The 17,722-nt window shown below is 41.3% G+C and overlaps 1 protein-coding gene across 9 annotated transcripts in view; it reads right to left on the bottom strand.

Annotated features, from left to right (window-relative positions):
* LOC138806604 (kelch repeat and BTB domain-containing protein 12) overlaps positions 1–17,497 on the bottom strand; it is a 42,937-nt gene extending 25,440 nt beyond the window's left edge. For 7 of the 9 annotated variants that reach the window (XM_069992030.1, XM_069992033.1, XM_069992036.1 and 4 more), the window contains exons 1-4: positions 17,324–17,425; positions 8,254–9,427; positions 5,407–5,677; positions 3,076–3,226 (exon numbers count right to left, since the gene is read on the bottom strand). In XM_069992030.1, the coding sequence (XP_069848131.1) occupies positions 3,076–3,226; positions 5,407–5,677; positions 8,254–9,323 (1,492 nt within the window). In that variant the 5' untranslated portion in view covers positions 9,324–9,427; positions 17,324–17,425. The other 2 variants (XM_069992031.1, XM_069992032.1) reach the window with 2 other exon arrangements.
* Positions 17,498–17,722: the final 225 nt, after the last annotated feature.

Below are 17,722 nucleotides of genomic sequence, written 5' to 3'. Positions count from 1 at the left end.
ACCTAGACACCTGTAATAGTCTATAATATAAATGGCTCCGTAAATAGCTGCTATAATGCCTAGATGCTTATTCTTCGGGTATTGTAATACGTTATTTAATTTAATCTCAATAACTCTAAGTAGGCATACCAAATTTAATATAAATAATATTAGAAAGATTTACGGGGCCAAGATTAGTGATTGGTAAAGAAAGGATTTTATTATTTATTTATTTATTTATTTATTTTGGGTCCGGTCATGGGGCCTGAACTCTGGGCTTGGGTGCTGTCCCTCAGCTCTTCAGCTCAAGGCTAGCACTCTACCACTTGAGCCACAGTGCCACTTCCTGCTTTTTTCTTTTTGCTTATGTAGTCCTGAGGAATTGAACCCAGGGCCTCAGGCATGCAAGGCAAGCACTCTACCACTGAGCTACCTTCCCAGCCCTAAGAAAGGATTTTAGTATGAACCTACTGAACTCCCAAACTGGGTTATTCCCCACTCTAGGTCAAGCCTCATGGTGAAGGGCATGGGCGGGGCTCTCTGGGGGATTTCTGGAGTCTGTCTAGGAGGGCGAAGAATTCTATTTACTACATGGAGTAGGGAGAGGTCGCACCATTGGATTGTCAGTGACACTGGAGGTACTATAGTTCCCCTAAAGCAGATAGGGCTTCTGCCCTAACAGTGAACCAAAATTATAAGGTACCCTTGGGTAGTGTTTTAGGGTTGAACTGTACATGGTATTTGCCAAATTCCAAATATATACACAATGGACAGTGAAATATAAGAACACCACAAAATCTTAAACAATGGAACTCCATTTCAAAGCTTATAAAATGAGTTTGGGCTCTTTGGGTTGAACTTTACAAGGCAGCAGATCTACCCCCTTTTTACAGGGCACACAGCTGTCCCCAGTTCTGAGTAGCAAATAGCTAGACACTGCATTTTAAGCCACCAGTAATACTTTTCTGAGTCACCCTTTCACTTCCAATTCCCTGTTGTCATTGATGTACTCCTTTTCTGAGGGTGCCAGTCCTGGGGCTGGAACTCAGGGCCTAGGCACTGTGCTCAAGATCAGTGCTCTGCCACACTGAGCCACCTGCACACTCTCGGTGTTCTGGTGGTTTACTGGAGACGAGAATCTCATGGACTTTCCTGCCTAGGCTGTCTTTGAACCATGATCCTCAGATCTCAGCTTCTTGAGTAGCAAGGAATACAAGTATGAGCTACTGGCACCTAGCTTGATTTGTTCTTTATATCATCACTTCACTAATATTCTTAAATTATGCTGGTTCTGTATGATTTCTCCTTTTCATGATCATTTTCTTAATTCTCTAGCTCATGTCTTCATAACCTGCTTCTCAATTTTCCTATAGTACAGGCTCTCACAACTTCCCTATGGGTTCATTTGCTTGTCTCTTTTATCTTCTACTTGTATAACCCTCATTCTTACCTCTCATGCTGCTTTCCCGCTTGCTCTTCCCTGCCCCTTCCTGAGCCCCCTTTCTGGAAGACTATACTTATTTTCTATTTCACCTACAGGAATTTTATAGTCTGTATAGAGCTCCATGCCATGAAGTATTGGCTTCCAAGTGTCTAAAAGACGCATTTGCCCATACAAATTACCAAGAAACACATGATCATTTCACCCCACATTTAGCCTAGCCTGTGGCTCCACATTTCAGGATACCTCATTCTGGTTCAGTTTAGACATCACTTTTGCTTTTGGGTTGTCCTAACTTCAATTTTCTTAGTAGATCAACCATTTACTACCGTGAGCAGTTTACCTACCCTACGCAATTCATCACAGCTTAGCTATTATTTCTTCTTACATAGCATATGATCTTAACTGAGGAATATTTATTCAAAGGAAAAAATTAATGTGAGTCTCATAACTGAAGTAGTCATAAGTTATGTTACACAATGTTCTTGCTCTTAAAACCATTAATGCATTGTACAGTGAGTAGATGAAATATTTTCTTCATGCTGTGTGCAAACAGCCTAGAGATATCAGCCTTTCTTCAGTTTTTTTTTAAAAATTTCTATTCAGATGCTTGGTTTGCTTTCAACTCACATTTCATGGATTCCCTTGTGTTTCTTTCCCATATTTCTGTCAGTTATCCACAGTGCATATGGGAGGAAATAAAGAGTTGGCACAGTTAACCATTTTAGGAGTCTAATCAGCCTCCTGTACACAGGCTTTCCCAAACTTAGGGGAAGGGTAGGGTAGGGAAGGAGCCAAGGAAGAGGGGGGGAGGGCAAGGGAGGAGGAAGGGAGGGAGAGGGAATGCACTTAGAAGAGCAACAGGCGTAATAAACCCAGGAGTGAAGCCAGATAGATAGCAGAACTACAGGGGGGGTCTGGAATTTTACCCACTTTAGTAGAGGTGCATTGATTTCCTTCACCAATCCCTGTGGTTAGAGTCAGACCACACATGAGCAAGAGACAAGGAAAATGCATTCAGTTGAACATCAGTGGCAGCACCTCTATAGACTTGTTCGGGTGAGTAAATGAGGAAGACCGGCAGAACCTGCAACCCAGGCTTACTACTGCCGCCCTTTCTTCTAATGGCACACAGTGGTTCACACCCCACACCCAATCACTGAAAGTGTTAAAGGCTTATTCCCATTTCACAGTATACCACCTGGCAGTATTTAAAAAGATGTATCAGTTTCACCCCAAGGCACTCAAAAATGCTTTTTTAAAAAAATAGTTTAATTTTTTTTTTTTTTGAGGTCCGGTTGTGGAGCCTGAACTCTGGGCCTGGGCGCTGTCCCTCAGCTCTTCAGCTCAAGGCTAGTGCTCTACCACTTGAGCCACAGAGCCACTTCCGGCTTTTTTTCTTTTTGCTTATGTGGTGCTGAGGAATCGAACCCAGAGCCTCATGCATGCAAGGCAAGCGCTCTACCACTGAGCCACCTTCCCAGCCCTCAAAAATGCTCTTAATGGACTTCTATTTAGTCTTATTTGACATTGTTCTAGAAAATTAGAAAAGAGGAAACCCTTATCCAGTGCTTGAATTAGAAGAGTATCTCCCTTCACTGAGAGGCTGAGGAAGGTGAAGGTGTCATGGATGGTAGCAGTGTGCTGCTTCTTACCCAGAACGTAGATCTCGCCGCTGGCCACAGCTGCACTGAACCGGTACTTGGAGTACTGCATGGGTGGGAGCTCTTGCCATTGATCCTGGGTGGGGTCATAGCGAAACAGCTTGTTGCTTAATCTATCAGGCTCTTCCTCGGGAAGATCCATCTGTGTGAAATATGACAGCCAATGGAACAATGTATCATTTCGCTGTCTTTGTGAATAATGGTGGCAATTAATCAGAACAGACAGTGCAGCAGATAAGCAGAGGTTAACTGTATGGCTCACACTCAAAGTCATACCAATCTCTGGCCTTAGAGTTATAAATACACAGTCAACATCAGGGAAATTTATATATTCTGTAGTAATGGGACTAATGTGCAGGGTTAGAGGCTGTAATCAGTGATTTTTAGCAGCAAAATACTTTAAAAAAATGAAACAATTGGAAAACCTTAAAAATGAAACCAAGGTCTCTTGTACTCTTCAAAGTAATATTCTATTTTTTGGGGGGGGAGGTCTGGTCGTGGGGCCTAAACTCTGGGCCTACACACAGTCCCTCAGCTCTTCAGCTCAAGATAAGCGCTAAACCACTTGAGCCACAGCACCACTTCCAGCTTTTTTCTTTTTTGCTTATGTGGTGCTGAGGAACTGAACCCAGGGCCTCATGCATGCAAGGCAAGCGCTCTACCACTGAGCCACCTTCCCAGACCGTAATATTCTATTTTTACCAAACTTTATAATTGTAGATTCTAAGACATTTGTGAGAAACTAATTTTAGTAAGTCATACTTTATATTTTTCCAGTCTAACAGTTTCGCAAACGTTTATGTTTTAGAATGTTTACATCACAATTATGTGAATGGTCTGAATTCAATTTCCAAGGTATATAGATTAATACAATTTATTTAATGACTAACTTTTTTAATGACTAGAGATAGTAAAAGTGAAATAATTACTCTGACACAAATGTAAATAGCTTCTACTTATAAACATTAGGTGAAATACTTTTTGTATATAATTTACATGAAACTTTTATGACTTTAAGCTAAGATCGAAGTATTCAGCAAAGAAATAATTACCATACTTATGAAAATTATACACAATTTTAAAAGACTAAGAATTATGATCACCATAGTGCACTGATAGCCCATTTATCTTGTAATTATAAAATTTATTATAATGTATTATAAATTTATAAATGTGATCAAATTAGCAAAAGCCTTTGTTATGTAATACATACTCATGTTGTCTGTTCAGAGACTACAAAATTAGTAAATATTTGCTTTTCCTTCTAATATAAGTATTTAATCTCCAGTAAGAGAAAAACCTGTCAGCTGTTTTTGGAGCTCATTCATGCAAATTTACTATGTAAGTGGAAAAGTTTAAAAAATATTTAACTACAAATAATGCATCAGTCTTCAGCTACTGTGATGAACTCTGTACTGCTTTTGGATCTAAAGCACAAATAAAAATGTCACAAAAATTTTAAATGTATGAATAAAAAATAAAGTATGAAGCTTAGGCTTTGAAAAGTTACGATATACTTGTAAGCAGCAGAAATCAAGCTTATGAAATGGATGCAAAAGTATGGGTTGAACCATGAAGCAACTCTAAAGAAACAAGACATAACATTAGGCAAAAATGAATTCACTTTTTATCGGGGGGGATGGCCGATGAGCTAGTAAGACTCATTCCTGTAAGAAAGACAGGAGGCCAGGCCAGGCCAGGCTGCAGAGAGGACTGTGAGTGTCCTAGGTCCCAAGAGGAGTCATAAGCAGGGGTTACTGTGGTCACACAGCTTACTGTTTAGCTTTGGCTTGCCTGACTTTGGCCTCTCTCTATATATATAAACAGTATTCTGGTTTTTCCATCTGTTGATGCACAGAAAAAAATCAAGCATTTATAATGAAAACATAACTTTCTTAGAAGTGATGGTGCTGTGCCTCACTTTCCCATCTGCAGTTATAGAGTGTTAAGTGTGGAAAAGACCTCAACGTGCCTTGCCCTTGGTCATACAGCTGTTGGGCAGGCAGCCTGGGATGCGGCTGCTGCCATCCACTAGATGTTCCAGGAAGAGGACCCTTCCCCACAGCATCTGTCATAACTAGCAAGAATGGCAAGGGTTGTGAAGAACATAGCATGAGTACTGAATGAACTTCTGTATGAAAAGCACACTGCAGAATCCATTCTCCTAAAATTGCTTTGCTACTTAAAACCTTAGTTTGTATTTTATGAGATGTAAGACATTTTGCAAAATGTAAATCACACTGTTAATATACAACAGCTACGTTTTTCAGCAGTCAGACTCTGCATAGACATGCCAATTAGATATGTAAGAAGTTTCTTAACCTGAGGGGTCCAGCCTCCAATCACATAAAGTTTATTATTCACGGTCAATACAGCATGACAGGCTAACTGTAATGGCAGGGGAGATACTCGCTTCCAGCTGTCCCGTTCTACAGAGTACTTATCAACACAGTTTGTAATAAGATACTGGTTTTTTATTTTCATCTGTCCTCCGACAACATAGAGGTCATTCTGAATACTGCCCAGAGCATAGAGTTCCCGAAATTCAGTTGTACATAATTTTTCCCAAAACTGGTTTCCTCTGTCATGATACCTGAAAGTTAAGAGAAAAAGAACCCAGGATTAGGATTAACTTTAAAACAACTCACCCAAGAAATATATTTAGGTTTCTTTTCCAACTAAACACAATGAGATCTGTCTAGTTCAAGGGCAGAGGCATTTAACACAAGATAGTGGTATTGACTCACTTTGTATTTTTAGGGACTAGTGAATAACATATAGAATGCTGAAAACGATTAATGACATCTGCTTTAAACATTTATAGGAAAAAATAATACACACAAAATTATAGATTATCTGAGACTTGCCATTACTTCAAGAAAATCAAGAATTGGAAAGACTTTCAACACATCATTTATTTTATCATGAAAGAATCAGTAAAAAAGAGGTATTGATACAAAATTGTCTTACACCATGGAAATAAAGTATCACTTTAAAACCAAATTTAAAAAATCATGGTTTGAGGGCAGAAGATCTAAAAATACTCCCGCTTAGGATTTCTAACTGGGTAAGCTGAAGGAGATAGAAAACTTTAAGAATTGCTGCAGTCTTAACTGGCTTAAATTGGGTCATGAAAATGGCATAAAAATTCATCTGTAGATATCTGTTGGGCATTGAACATCTATTTTAACCTGTGTATGTTAATTGTGGCCACTTCTTTCAAGAATAGTTATATTGGTGAAGGAAGTCTTGGGAGAAAGACATTCGGGGCACACAGATGATTTCCTGACACTTCCCAGAGTCCAATTCACAGCTGATTATGGGAGGTGTGGGTATGCTAGTCACTGACTGTACAGGCTTATGGATATACTTTACTGTGCTGCATGATTATGGTAAGTGTAATGTTTTTGGTTTTTTTAAATTTTGTTTTTGGGTCAGGTCGTGGGGCCTGAACTCTGGGCCTGGGTGCTATCCCTCAGCTCTTCAGCTCAAGGCTAGCACTCTACCACTTGAGCCACAGCGCCACTTTCGGCTTTTTTCTTTTTGCTTATGTTGTGCTGAGGAATCGAACCCAGGGCCTCATGCAAGCAAGGCAAGCACTCTACCACTGAGCCACCTTCCCAGCCCCAAGTGTAATGTTTTGTTCATATTTTATTTAGACAAGGTCTCCCTAGGTAGTCCAGGCCAGCCCTGAACTTGTGATCTACCTATTTCTCTTCCCAAAGGCTGTTATTATATAAGTTGACCAGCATGCCTGGCTGGTAAGCACTTTTTCCATGACTTGATAGTCTTAAAATATGTGGACTAAATGGTCCTATAAAATCTAGAAAATATGCCTGGAATTAAAAATAAAACCATAAAATAACAGGGAAATACCACAAAAAGGTGCTATTTGGAATACAAGAATGAAATATGGTTTTTTTTTTTTTGTTTTTTGTTTTGTCAGTCCTGGGGCTTGAACTCAGGGCCTAGGCACTGTCCCTGAGCTTCTTTTGCTCAAGGATAGCGCTCTACCACTTGAGCCATAGTACCAACTCAGGTTTTTTTCTGTTTATGTGGTACTGAGGAATCAAACCCAGGGCTTCATGCATGCTAGGCAAGCACTTTACCACCAAGCCACATTCCCAGCTGCAGGACTTACGTGTTTTGTTCAGAGTTCAGTTTTAGAGTAACCTCTGACAGATAATCATGTAATAAGCATTTCTTCATTTGTCCTGACCCTCACTCCTCAGAGAAAGCACTTGGCTCCAGGATTGCCAGGGAAGCTGGATGGGGTAATCTTTCCCTTGAACACACAGTTTGTCAGGGCTGACTGCAGAGACACAGCAAATCTTATGATGGCTGTCTTCTAGGTATTTTAAGGTAGGCAGGCAAGTCCCTAGAACCACAGGGAGTATTTTCACTACTATTTTTAACTGTATGGATTTGAGGAGAGAGAAAGATTAAGTATCTGTATGGGGCTACTGAGACAAATTAGTAGAATGAATATGTACCTAGTTCAGAAAAATGGGTTTTGGTTTTCTGTGGCAAAGTTTAAGAAAACAGGCTTGAGTTGAAATATACCCTACCAAGATTGAGAAATACATGTTTTCTGGGTGAGTTGCTATTTAACTTTTGTAATAATACTTTGAACTAAAATGGAGAAACAAAATGCCCAGAAAAAACTCTAAAACTTACTAAGAAAAATGGATATAGCAAAAAAAAAAAGGATATAGCTGTGTCTGGTGGTGCATGTCTGTGATCTCAGTACCCAGAAGGCAGAGGCAGAGGATCAAGTTCAAGGCCTTACTGTGAGACCATTTCATGGTATACACCTGTATTATTAGCTACATGGGAGGAAATAGGTAGGCAAACTGTGGGCAAAAACACAAGACACCATTCAAAAAATAATGAAAGCAAAAAGAGTTGGAGTGCCTGCTGAGTGCCTACCAAGCAGGGGATCCTAAATTCAAACCTGGTCTGCCATAAAACTACGGGAAGAATACAGTAATTTAAAAATGTACATTACTTCATCATCAATGCTGTATTATGCTTATGCCTTTACAGGAGCCTTCAGGGTAGTTTTCATTATGTATCATTTAAGATGTGACCACCCTCTCAGTAGTATTTTCTTCTACTGTTGCCAGTGTCAAAACAGGATTTTAAAAAAGACTGCAGATAGATACAAACCTATAGATTTCCACGTTCTTATTCTTTTGTCTTGAGAGCCTGGAGGCGCTTGCTTCTCCGGCCACAATAACAGTGTTATTTTCCATGACGACACCAGTGCACACAGTTCCTAAACCGTCCCCATACTTGGGGGACGAAATAAAATAGGTCTTCCGTGACACAGGGTCGAAGCAAAAACTGGCATCCCCATAGTTCCTATGTCGTGACCTGATTCCTGAAGCGTTGTTGCCAATACAAAGCAGAAGACTGGTGGTTTCCATGCCATAGCGAAGGTTCAGGGAGTGCTGCTGGGGTGTCTTGCTGGCTTTGAATGCATTTTGAATGATGTCAATGCAACCTGCGTCACACAGAAGCATTGTGTTCCTTTTTAGGGCCTGTCTTAAGAAGGAAGGATTTATAAGTTCTAGCCTGACTTGCTTCAAGAGTTCAACAAGATGCTCTTTACGCAACTCTTGGTTATGATTTACCCATCTTAGAACCAAGTCCAGAATGCTCTCCTCCCTGGAAATGTTGAGATCATCTGATTTAATAAGTGCCAAAAGCTGGTGCACTTCAATGTCTAGTATTTCTTCATGTAAGCTCACCTCGGCAAAGTGCTGATATAAGTACTTCTTTGACTGGTCAGATAAATCTTCAGCTCCAATCTGATTTGCGAAGTAGTGGATTCCTACACAGTTGGAGGCATCCATGTGGTCCATCATGTATTTTTGGCATACACTAAATACTTCTTCCATCTGCATGAAATAGGCAGCTACAGCCACAGTCTGCACATTGGTGTTGCTGATCTCTAAAGCAGCACTGTACATGTAATTTAGTATCACTGACACGCTTTCTGCTGTGATGTCATGGAGTACGACTTCCCTCTGAGTACATTCAAGTAGTCCACAGGTGAACATAGCTTTGAAATAGGGACTAAACGCAGCCAGAACCAGTCTATGGCAAGGAAATTTCTCCTCTTCTGCTATGAGTACTACATCAATCATTTCTGCAAATTCTTTCATGTTTTTAATTCTATTCAGTAAATTCAAGCTATGTTGGTATTTTTCCTTTCCCTCAATCTTGTACTCCATGACACTCTCCAATTTCTATGCGTCTTCTTTAAGTTTAGCTTGATTCCTGAAGAGCTATTTGCATTTCTGATTACTCACAAATAAACAGATGCCATGAAACAGTCCTGAGGGTAAGAAAAGAAGCAGTTTTTCTAAGAAAAAATGTGGCATAATTGAAATATGCCATTAGTACTATGAAGTATTTATTAAGTATTCATTCCAAGCAGAGAAGTTTAACTACTTTTTTAATGAAAATGACTTTGATAGGTAAACTGCAAATTATTAACTGCTACCACTACTGCTTTTCTGACCTGCAGGGGTGACTTCTCCTCACCCCTGCCACCATACCACCTAGTAGTAGATATTTTCCTAGAATTGGACATTTCATCTTCCTTCTGTGTGAACAAAGAAAAACAGTCTTGTAAGATGAACACATTTTACTAGTTACTGAATATGGCTGGCTGGCAGGCAGGCAGAGCACACAAGGACATCAGTATTCTAAGAAGGTATAGTATTACTCCCAAGGTTATAGCCACTGCCTCCAGAATATATACCCAAATGGCCAACTCACAAAACCACAGCAGGACCATCCATCCCCTGAAGTGGGATGGCTGAGCGTCCACTAAAACTGCACTCAAGCTTTGATATGGGGAAAATAATTCAAAGTAGTAGAAAATAACCATTTTCCCTTTTATCAAGTGTTGGAAAACACAAGCAAAATGTCTGCTGACCTGAGAAATTTGTGACCTTTGAAACGTAATCATCCTACACTGAAGATACTACACAGAAGCCTTCCTGCTTCTCTATCTTTCCTCCTGGCTCAGCTCTATTTTGTTCTCTATTTCATAGTGTCAGAGACTGAATTACATCAGGCTTTCCAAAGCACTGGTCTAATTAAAAGTGCCTTTAAGCTAGTGGAGTCATCTTTGCCTTCCCAGGGGCAGTGGAAACAGGGGGTTTCGAGGAAGTTAATTAGCTGCTTTGATTTAAAGGACTTTCCCAGAGTCAGAAACCCCCTTCTGAGGGGAGGGAGGGTCTCCAGGCGTCCTTTCTTGCTCTTACTTGGCTGTAAATGGCAGAAGAGTTAGTACCTGGAGTTAAAGGAGAGGCAATTATTTCAATAACAAGAACTCAAAAACTGTCAGCTATACAGGCTAGAAAATTTCTCACTTTCTGTAACCCTGAAAAAAGAATTAAAAATCTCACCGGACAGTTTTGTGTGTGTGTTGAATTAACAAGTTTATGCATGATAGAAATGTCCAATTGTAGAATGGCAACTGTAAGAGCTAAGAAACACTGCGCTGAAGTTTGTGTAATTAGAATAACCAGTCAATCTCAGAAGCTGTGCATTTCAAATAGCAACAAAATCCTTCCTGCTGGATTTTCTGGCAATAATGGTTCAGTCTTGTTTCAGTAAAACAAGGCTTTCTTGGAAAGGCCTTGCTGGTGAAGAGTGAACTTTTGCTTTGGTTTCTATTTTTTTGAGAGAATTCTACCATGTGCAGTTAAGAGGCCATTGTATTTCTCAACTTCTCTAGCTCAAATCATATAGCCTTTTTGACACACAACCATACCAAAGTGCTTTATACATGGCAGCTGCTATGTGGAGCTGAAAAGAATATAAGCCTTTCTCCCAGCACTGGGAACCAAATTTGAGGCTTTACATGTTAGGTAAACTCACTACTACTGAGTTACATACCCAGTCCAGAAAACAGACCTTCTAAGGAAATAAGTATTTTTAAATGTTTATTATTCCATTTGTGTTGACGTAAGAATCCCCCAAAGGTCACAAGGCCAGAGGACCACGTGCAGGTCCTCACTGCAGCCACAGCAGGCATTTCGAAACCACTTCCCAGAGCCCTGATCTTGACAGTGTTAGGAGAATGAGGATGCTGAAGACCCAAATGTATTGACCAAACCCTCTAATTTTCTATCTTTTAGACAGAAAGCAAACTGCTTTTGAGAGACATTTCAGCAAAAGAGCTATTTTAATTAAAGCACAGGCAAAAGTAGTTTCAAGATGTTATGTTGAAGCCGGGCGCTGGTGGCTCACGCCTGTAATCCTAGCTACTCAAGAGGCTGAGATCTGAGGATCACGGTTCAAAGTCAGCCCGGGCAGGAAAGACCGTGAGACTCCTATCTCCAATAAACCACCAGAAAACCAGAAGTGGGGCTGTAGCTCAAGTGGTAGAGAGCTCGTCTTGAGCTGAAGAGCTGAGGGACAGCGCCCAGGCCCAGAGTTCAAGCCCCAAGACGGACCAAAAAAAAAAAAAAAAGATGTTAGATTGAAATAAGTAGTTAATTGTGTACTTATTTTCTTTCTAAACATGCTCTAGGTAATCTCATCCTCATCCTATGGGTGGTGTGGGTGTGACTGGCAGTAGATGGCTCCCATTCCCATCAGCTTCATGGCTGACTCAGGGTCAGCCAACATGAGCTCAAGTCTCTGGCTCAATGATTGGGATGCCCGTGGGATGGAGATGAGATGGAGGCCACAGCTGGAGACAGGCTCCTATCAGCCCATGAGGACATAACAAATCTAGAGAACAGTGTGGACTGTCCATAGTAATGGAATTTGAAACAGGCTTTATAGTTTTGAGATAGTTTAAGTTGGTTTGAATTAGGATTGCTGTGGTGTATAACAAAGCATCTTTATATTTTTGTGTAAGTGGTATGTGCAGAACTACTGAGAAAAGTTGCCTAAGGTAGTTATAGTTGTACATCATATGTCCTTGTTATGTTCTTACATTTTGTTATCATACTATCAGCAAGAAGAGCATAGAAACCTCTTGTCTTCATTTTTCCTTGATAAAAAAGCATTAATTACTTGTCACTATTCTGTTTGCTTCTCTGATGAAATGGCCAGAACTTCTTTTACAGATGAAGGCACCGAATGATGAATCTAATTCCATCTAGCTCCAGCATCTGCACTTTAACTAACTTACTCCAGTGCAAGGGTCAGCAAACTAAGGCCTGAAAGTAAATATTTAGGCATTTTAGGCCAGATGGTTTCTGTCACAACTACTCAGCTTTGCTATAACAGCACAAAACAGCCATGAACAAAAAAACAAACAAATGAACATGGCTATATTCCAAAAAAGCTTTGTTACATATTAAAGCCCGAGTTCACATATTTTCACATGCCCTGTTTTCATTGTCACAAAATACTCTTTTGATTTTTCAAGTCATTTAAAAATGATGAGATCTATTCTTAGCTAATAGGCTGTATGAAAACAAGTGGCAGGTTGCTGACTGCTGATCTAATGTTATAAATAAATCCGTTCTCTCAACTGTGAGTATCACAACATCCTGTCCGGCTGACTAATCTCCATTTTCCTTAAGTGTAGCTGAAGGATTTTGAGAAAGTGGTCCTGTTTTTAAAAGATCCTTTAGTTCTCAGATATAAAACAATTTATTGGATAAATACTGTCCCTGGATGTAGTTCTCTGCCTCAAATAATTGACTTTGAAAAACAACAAAAACAAGAACTTTCTTAAATATAGAAATAACTGTTTCAAATATTCTAAGGAAACATTTTACTTTTTTTTTTGCCAGTCCTGGGGCTTGAACTCAGGGCCTGGGCACTGCCCTGAGCTTCTTTTATTCAAGGCTGGCACTCTACCAATTTGAGCCACAGTGGTGCCACTTCCAGGTTTTTCTGTTTATGTGGTACTGAGGATCAAACCCAGGGCTTCATGAATGCTAGGGAAGCACTCTACTACTAAACCACATTCCCATTCCTACATTTTTTTTAATGGACATACATGTTTCCTAAGTATCCCTTCTTTCCACTTGCCTGAAAACTACTCTAACTGGTATGGATTAAATGCATTTACAGATGGGAATCCTGAAAAATGCCTTCAAAGTTAAATTAGCCACTATATTCACAGTATTGTCTTTTGAGAGTGCATAGAAGATTCTGATATGGCAGATGTGGTCTCTGAAGCGAGAAATTCTGGATTTGAATCTGAGCTGACTGCTAACTTGCTATAATCTTAAAATTATTCAACCTTTCCAATCTCGTTTCCTTCATCTGTATAATGGGGTATAAACAGTATGTAAATAGTTAAGTTAGTTTTTGCCATTCAAGTGTTCAATAAATACACTTTACAATGAATGTAGCTCAAAGGTTAGGAACAGGGATGTGGACTTGGTTGGGTTTGCATTACTGAGCCCTGGGTTTGAATTCTTGCTTTAGTGTTGAGTAATAGGAACAAATTTCTCAGCCTATTAAGTCTAGTTTTCTCAGGTGGGATTTCTCTTGAGAATTTTATTAAGAATAGCTGGGAGAAAAAAGGGCATTCACCTACAATATGTGATTTGCTTAGTAAAACTTACTTGGTAAAGTTGATGAAGGATATACCTATATGTATGTTTTTCAAACAGAACAGTTATTTGGTTATGTATACAAATCACTTGTAGATACACATATGGCTCATAAATGAAGAGAGCTGGCATCAACTTTTCCTCATAATGAAGGCAGAGAGTGCATTCTCCTTTCATTAGCAAAATAAAATTGTATAAATGTTCTCAGTGATATCAATGGGAAGTTATTCTCTGCTCCAATTTATAGAAGACTTAACTGGAGCATTCATAACAATAGTACCCACAATAATGAAGAAAAATGAGTAGCAAAGATAAATATAAACCACAAGAATAAGGCCTAATTACTTTGTGAATGCAAAATGCAGTTATATCCATGGCCATTATAGTTTGAGAAATGGACTCCTATAAATTTAATGTGGGGAAAAATTTCAATTTCCTTAAAATACTTGTGCTTTGCTTTTATAGTGCTTAATTTTTTTCTTTTACATTGTCTTACAGTTGCTACATATGCCTTCTTTTCCTAAAAAGTTCTCCATGTTTTACAGAAGTTAAACTAGCTTAAATGTATAGCAATACTGTTTAAAACAACAAAAATTTGGAAATAAATTCAGACATTAATAGACTATGGTATATTCATGCAGAAGACTGTTGGTACAACAGAAAAAAATGAATTCTACATGTGTCACAAACATGTGAAAAAGAGCAGAATATGTGCTGCATACCATTAATGTATTTAAACAATGCCAAACATTATTATATTTTCTTTTTTCTTTTTTGTCGGCCGTGGGGCTTGAACTCTGGGCCTGGGCGCTGTCCCTCAGCTCTTCAGCTCAAGGTGAGAGCTCTACCACTTGAGCTACAGCGCCACTTCCAGTTTTCTGGTGGTTTATTGGAGATAGGAGTCTCACGGTCTCTCCTGCCCGGGCTGGCTTTGAACCGAGATCCTCAGATCTCAGCCTCCTGAGTAGCTAGGATTACAGGCGTGAGCCACCAGCGCCCAGCCATTATTATATTTTCTAATGGGTAAACCCAGACCATATAGTAAACAATTAGTGAGTCTGATAAAGGTTACTATGGGACTAATGGTTATCACATCCTATTCTCGGAACTTCTCTGTAAATTTAAAATTAGGTTAAAACTTATATTTTCTTTAAGGACTCAATTGTAGTGCAGTATAAAGAAATAAAGGATAATTATAAACACCAAGTTCAAGAGGTGGGGAAGAAAGGACAGGTAAGTAGGAAAAGGTGACAGATTCAACTGTAAAATGTTTACTACCCTCAGTGGTAGAGTGCTCGCCTTGCATGCATGAGGCCCATGCACGAGGCCCAGCACTACATAAGCAGAAAAAGCTGGAAGTGGCACTGTGGCTCAAGTGGTAGAGTGCTAGCCTTGAGTTGAATTGCTGAGGGACAATACCCAGGCCCAGAGTGCAGGCCCCATGACAACAACAAAAACAAAAAAGTTTACTATCCCCATCTGAGTGGTGGGTACATCACTTTACTCTTCTGTATGCCTTTTTGCATATCTTAAGTATTACATAAAACAAGCTGAAAATAAAAAATTAATATTAGTCACTCAGAACTTTTGAAAACTTAACCAACCCTGTTTGTGTATTATCTATAAATTTGTTTGAAAAAAATGACACATTGAGTTTCTTTTTAACAAGTCAAATTGTAGGCAGTCCAACTAATCAAAGAGTAGCAAGCACAAAAGATTAAAAACTTCCCATCCAGTCTGAATGAGAATTGCTTTGAAACTGTGGTCCCATCCCTCCTTCTTCCGTAATTTCTCTGGCAAAAGAAAAGTTTACTAAATTCTTGAATCTGTACATATATTTTCCCCCACAAAAATGTTCAGTAGCGTGAGTAGGCTGAGTAGATTATAATTGTGATAGAGTTGATTAACATCAAGTCCTTGATTTTTATCAAAGAAAAAACTGAAGAGCAGAGAAATGACATGGACAGGGCCTTAAAGCCACACAATTTGCTTAAAACTCCTTAAAAGCAGGGGACATAAATCATGAACTTGTAATCTAGGGCTAAAACAGAAAAGGCATAACTGAAAGATTTTGGTTAGCAAACTAAGGAATACTGATATAATGTCAACCTTATATCATGTTATATTTTAATGCATTTTAATACATATGTAAATATGTCAGAATATATAACAATGTATTAATACAGCAATATGATATATTCACTATATTAGTTATGATACATAGTATATAATGTACTTAATATATAATGTCCTAGTACAAATGTTTAAAGCAACTTCTTTTTGGTTGGGGGGGTTGCAAGTTGGAGACTGCAATGTACAAAATTATTATCCCACATTTAGTAAAACTATCGTGGGCCTATCATTCAGGTATAATGACGCCTTACAACCTAGAACGTCTCACCTTTTCCTTCCTCTTCTAACTTTTCCTCTTTATACTTTTCAATCTTTTAGTGGTAATGATGTGCTAACAATTCTAATGCATATATGTGGTTTTCTTGATTAGAATATAGTCCTGTCCATCTGCAAAAATGTAACTGGTTCTTCAAAATTCAGCTTAGGTATCACTCTCCCGGTGAAGCCATCTTTTGCTTTCTGGCTGGCTCGATCTTTTTTTTTTTTTTTTTTTTATTGTGAAAATACCATAAAGAGAGGTTACAAAGGCTGGCTGGATTTTGTCCATTATGCTGTTGCACTGTTAGTATCATTTACTTAGACATGTCTCTCTCCCTTTCCAAAGATGAATGTGCTGAGGATAAGGGGCTTGTCTTAATGACTTCAGGATTCTTGATAAGAGCTGCTCACTGTGGTTTGTTCCATGAAATTAATGCATTAAATTTCTTTCCTTCTTTCTTTTTATTGGTCATGGGGCTTGAACTCTGGGCCTGGGCGCTGTCCCTCAGCTCTTCAGCTCAAGGCAAGCGCTCTACCACTTGAGCCACAGTGCCACTTCCGGTTTTCTGGTGGTTTATTGGAGGTAAGAGTCTCACGGCCTTTCCTGCCTTGGCTGGCTCTGAACTGTGATCCTCAGATCTCAGCCAACCAAGTAGCCAGGATGACAGGCGTGAGCCACCGACGCCGGGCTAAATTCTTTTTTTTTACCCCCAGGTTACAAAATTCATGACAACTTCCCTGCTTTTGGGTTTGTACATAATAAGCCGGAATCTTGACTATTTTCTCTTTAGCTTCCAGAAGTCAAGCTTCAAGTGGCTATCATCCCTGCCCAAGGCTGGTACAGCATTCAGAACTGTGGCTGTGGGTCCTTCGCCTACAGCTCGAGGCAGGAGGCCGCCGGCCGCAGCGCCCTGAGGACAGCCCGAAGCGGGCACTGACCCCAGAGCGGCAGCTGCACGCGTCGCTGGGGATGCAACGCTGAGACATCCCATCGGTTATTGGGAGGAAAAAGGTCTGACAAGGGGGTCCCTCAGCTCCGGCCGCCGCCGCCGCGCCCCGGCGACCCCCCCTCGGACCGCACCGGGCCCCGGCGACCCCCCCTCGGACCGCACCGGGCCCCGGCGACCCCCCCTCGGACCGCACCCGGCCCCGGCCCCGGCGACCCCCCCTCGGACCGCACCCGGCCCCGGCGACCCCCCCCCCGGACCGCACCGGGCCCCGCGGGCTCCCGCGCCTCCCAGTCGGCCGCCGGGTGGTCGCCGACGCCCCGCCCTGTCCCCCGAGGCCGCTCCGACGCGCTGTACCTGCCTTCCTCGGGGTCACGGGGGCTGCAGGGCCGCTGCCTCCCGGGCCGGGCCCTCGGGGGCCTCCCCCGACCCGCCACGCCCGCTCCCGCCCGGCCCCCGCCCCACTTACGGCCGCCGCCGCGCGCCCGCCGCTGCCCGATATGGCCGTGCGGCCGGGCCAGCGACCTAAATAGACGCGAGGAGGGCGCTGGCGGCCGCCCGCGTGACAGGTGCGGCGGCTGGCGGCCCGGACCACGCGCCCCGGGCGCCGGCGCACGGGCGCAGGGCCTTCCCGCGCGAGCCCACAGGACGGCAGCGCCGCGTGGGACGCTCTGCGCAGGCGCAGGGCCTTCCCGCGCGAGCCCACAGGACGGCAGCGCCGCGTGGGACGCTCTGCGCCTGTGCAGGGGCTTCCCG

Source organism: Dipodomys merriami, unplaced genomic scaffold, assembly GCF_024711535.1.
Source record: "Dipodomys merriami isolate MVZ:Mamm:240054 unplaced genomic scaffold, mDipMer1.0.p SCAF_401, whole genome shotgun sequence".
Classification (NCBI taxonomy): Eukaryota; Metazoa; Chordata; class Mammalia; order Rodentia; family Heteromyidae; genus Dipodomys; species Dipodomys merriami.
This window is presented reverse-complemented; position numbering and strand designations above follow the sequence as displayed.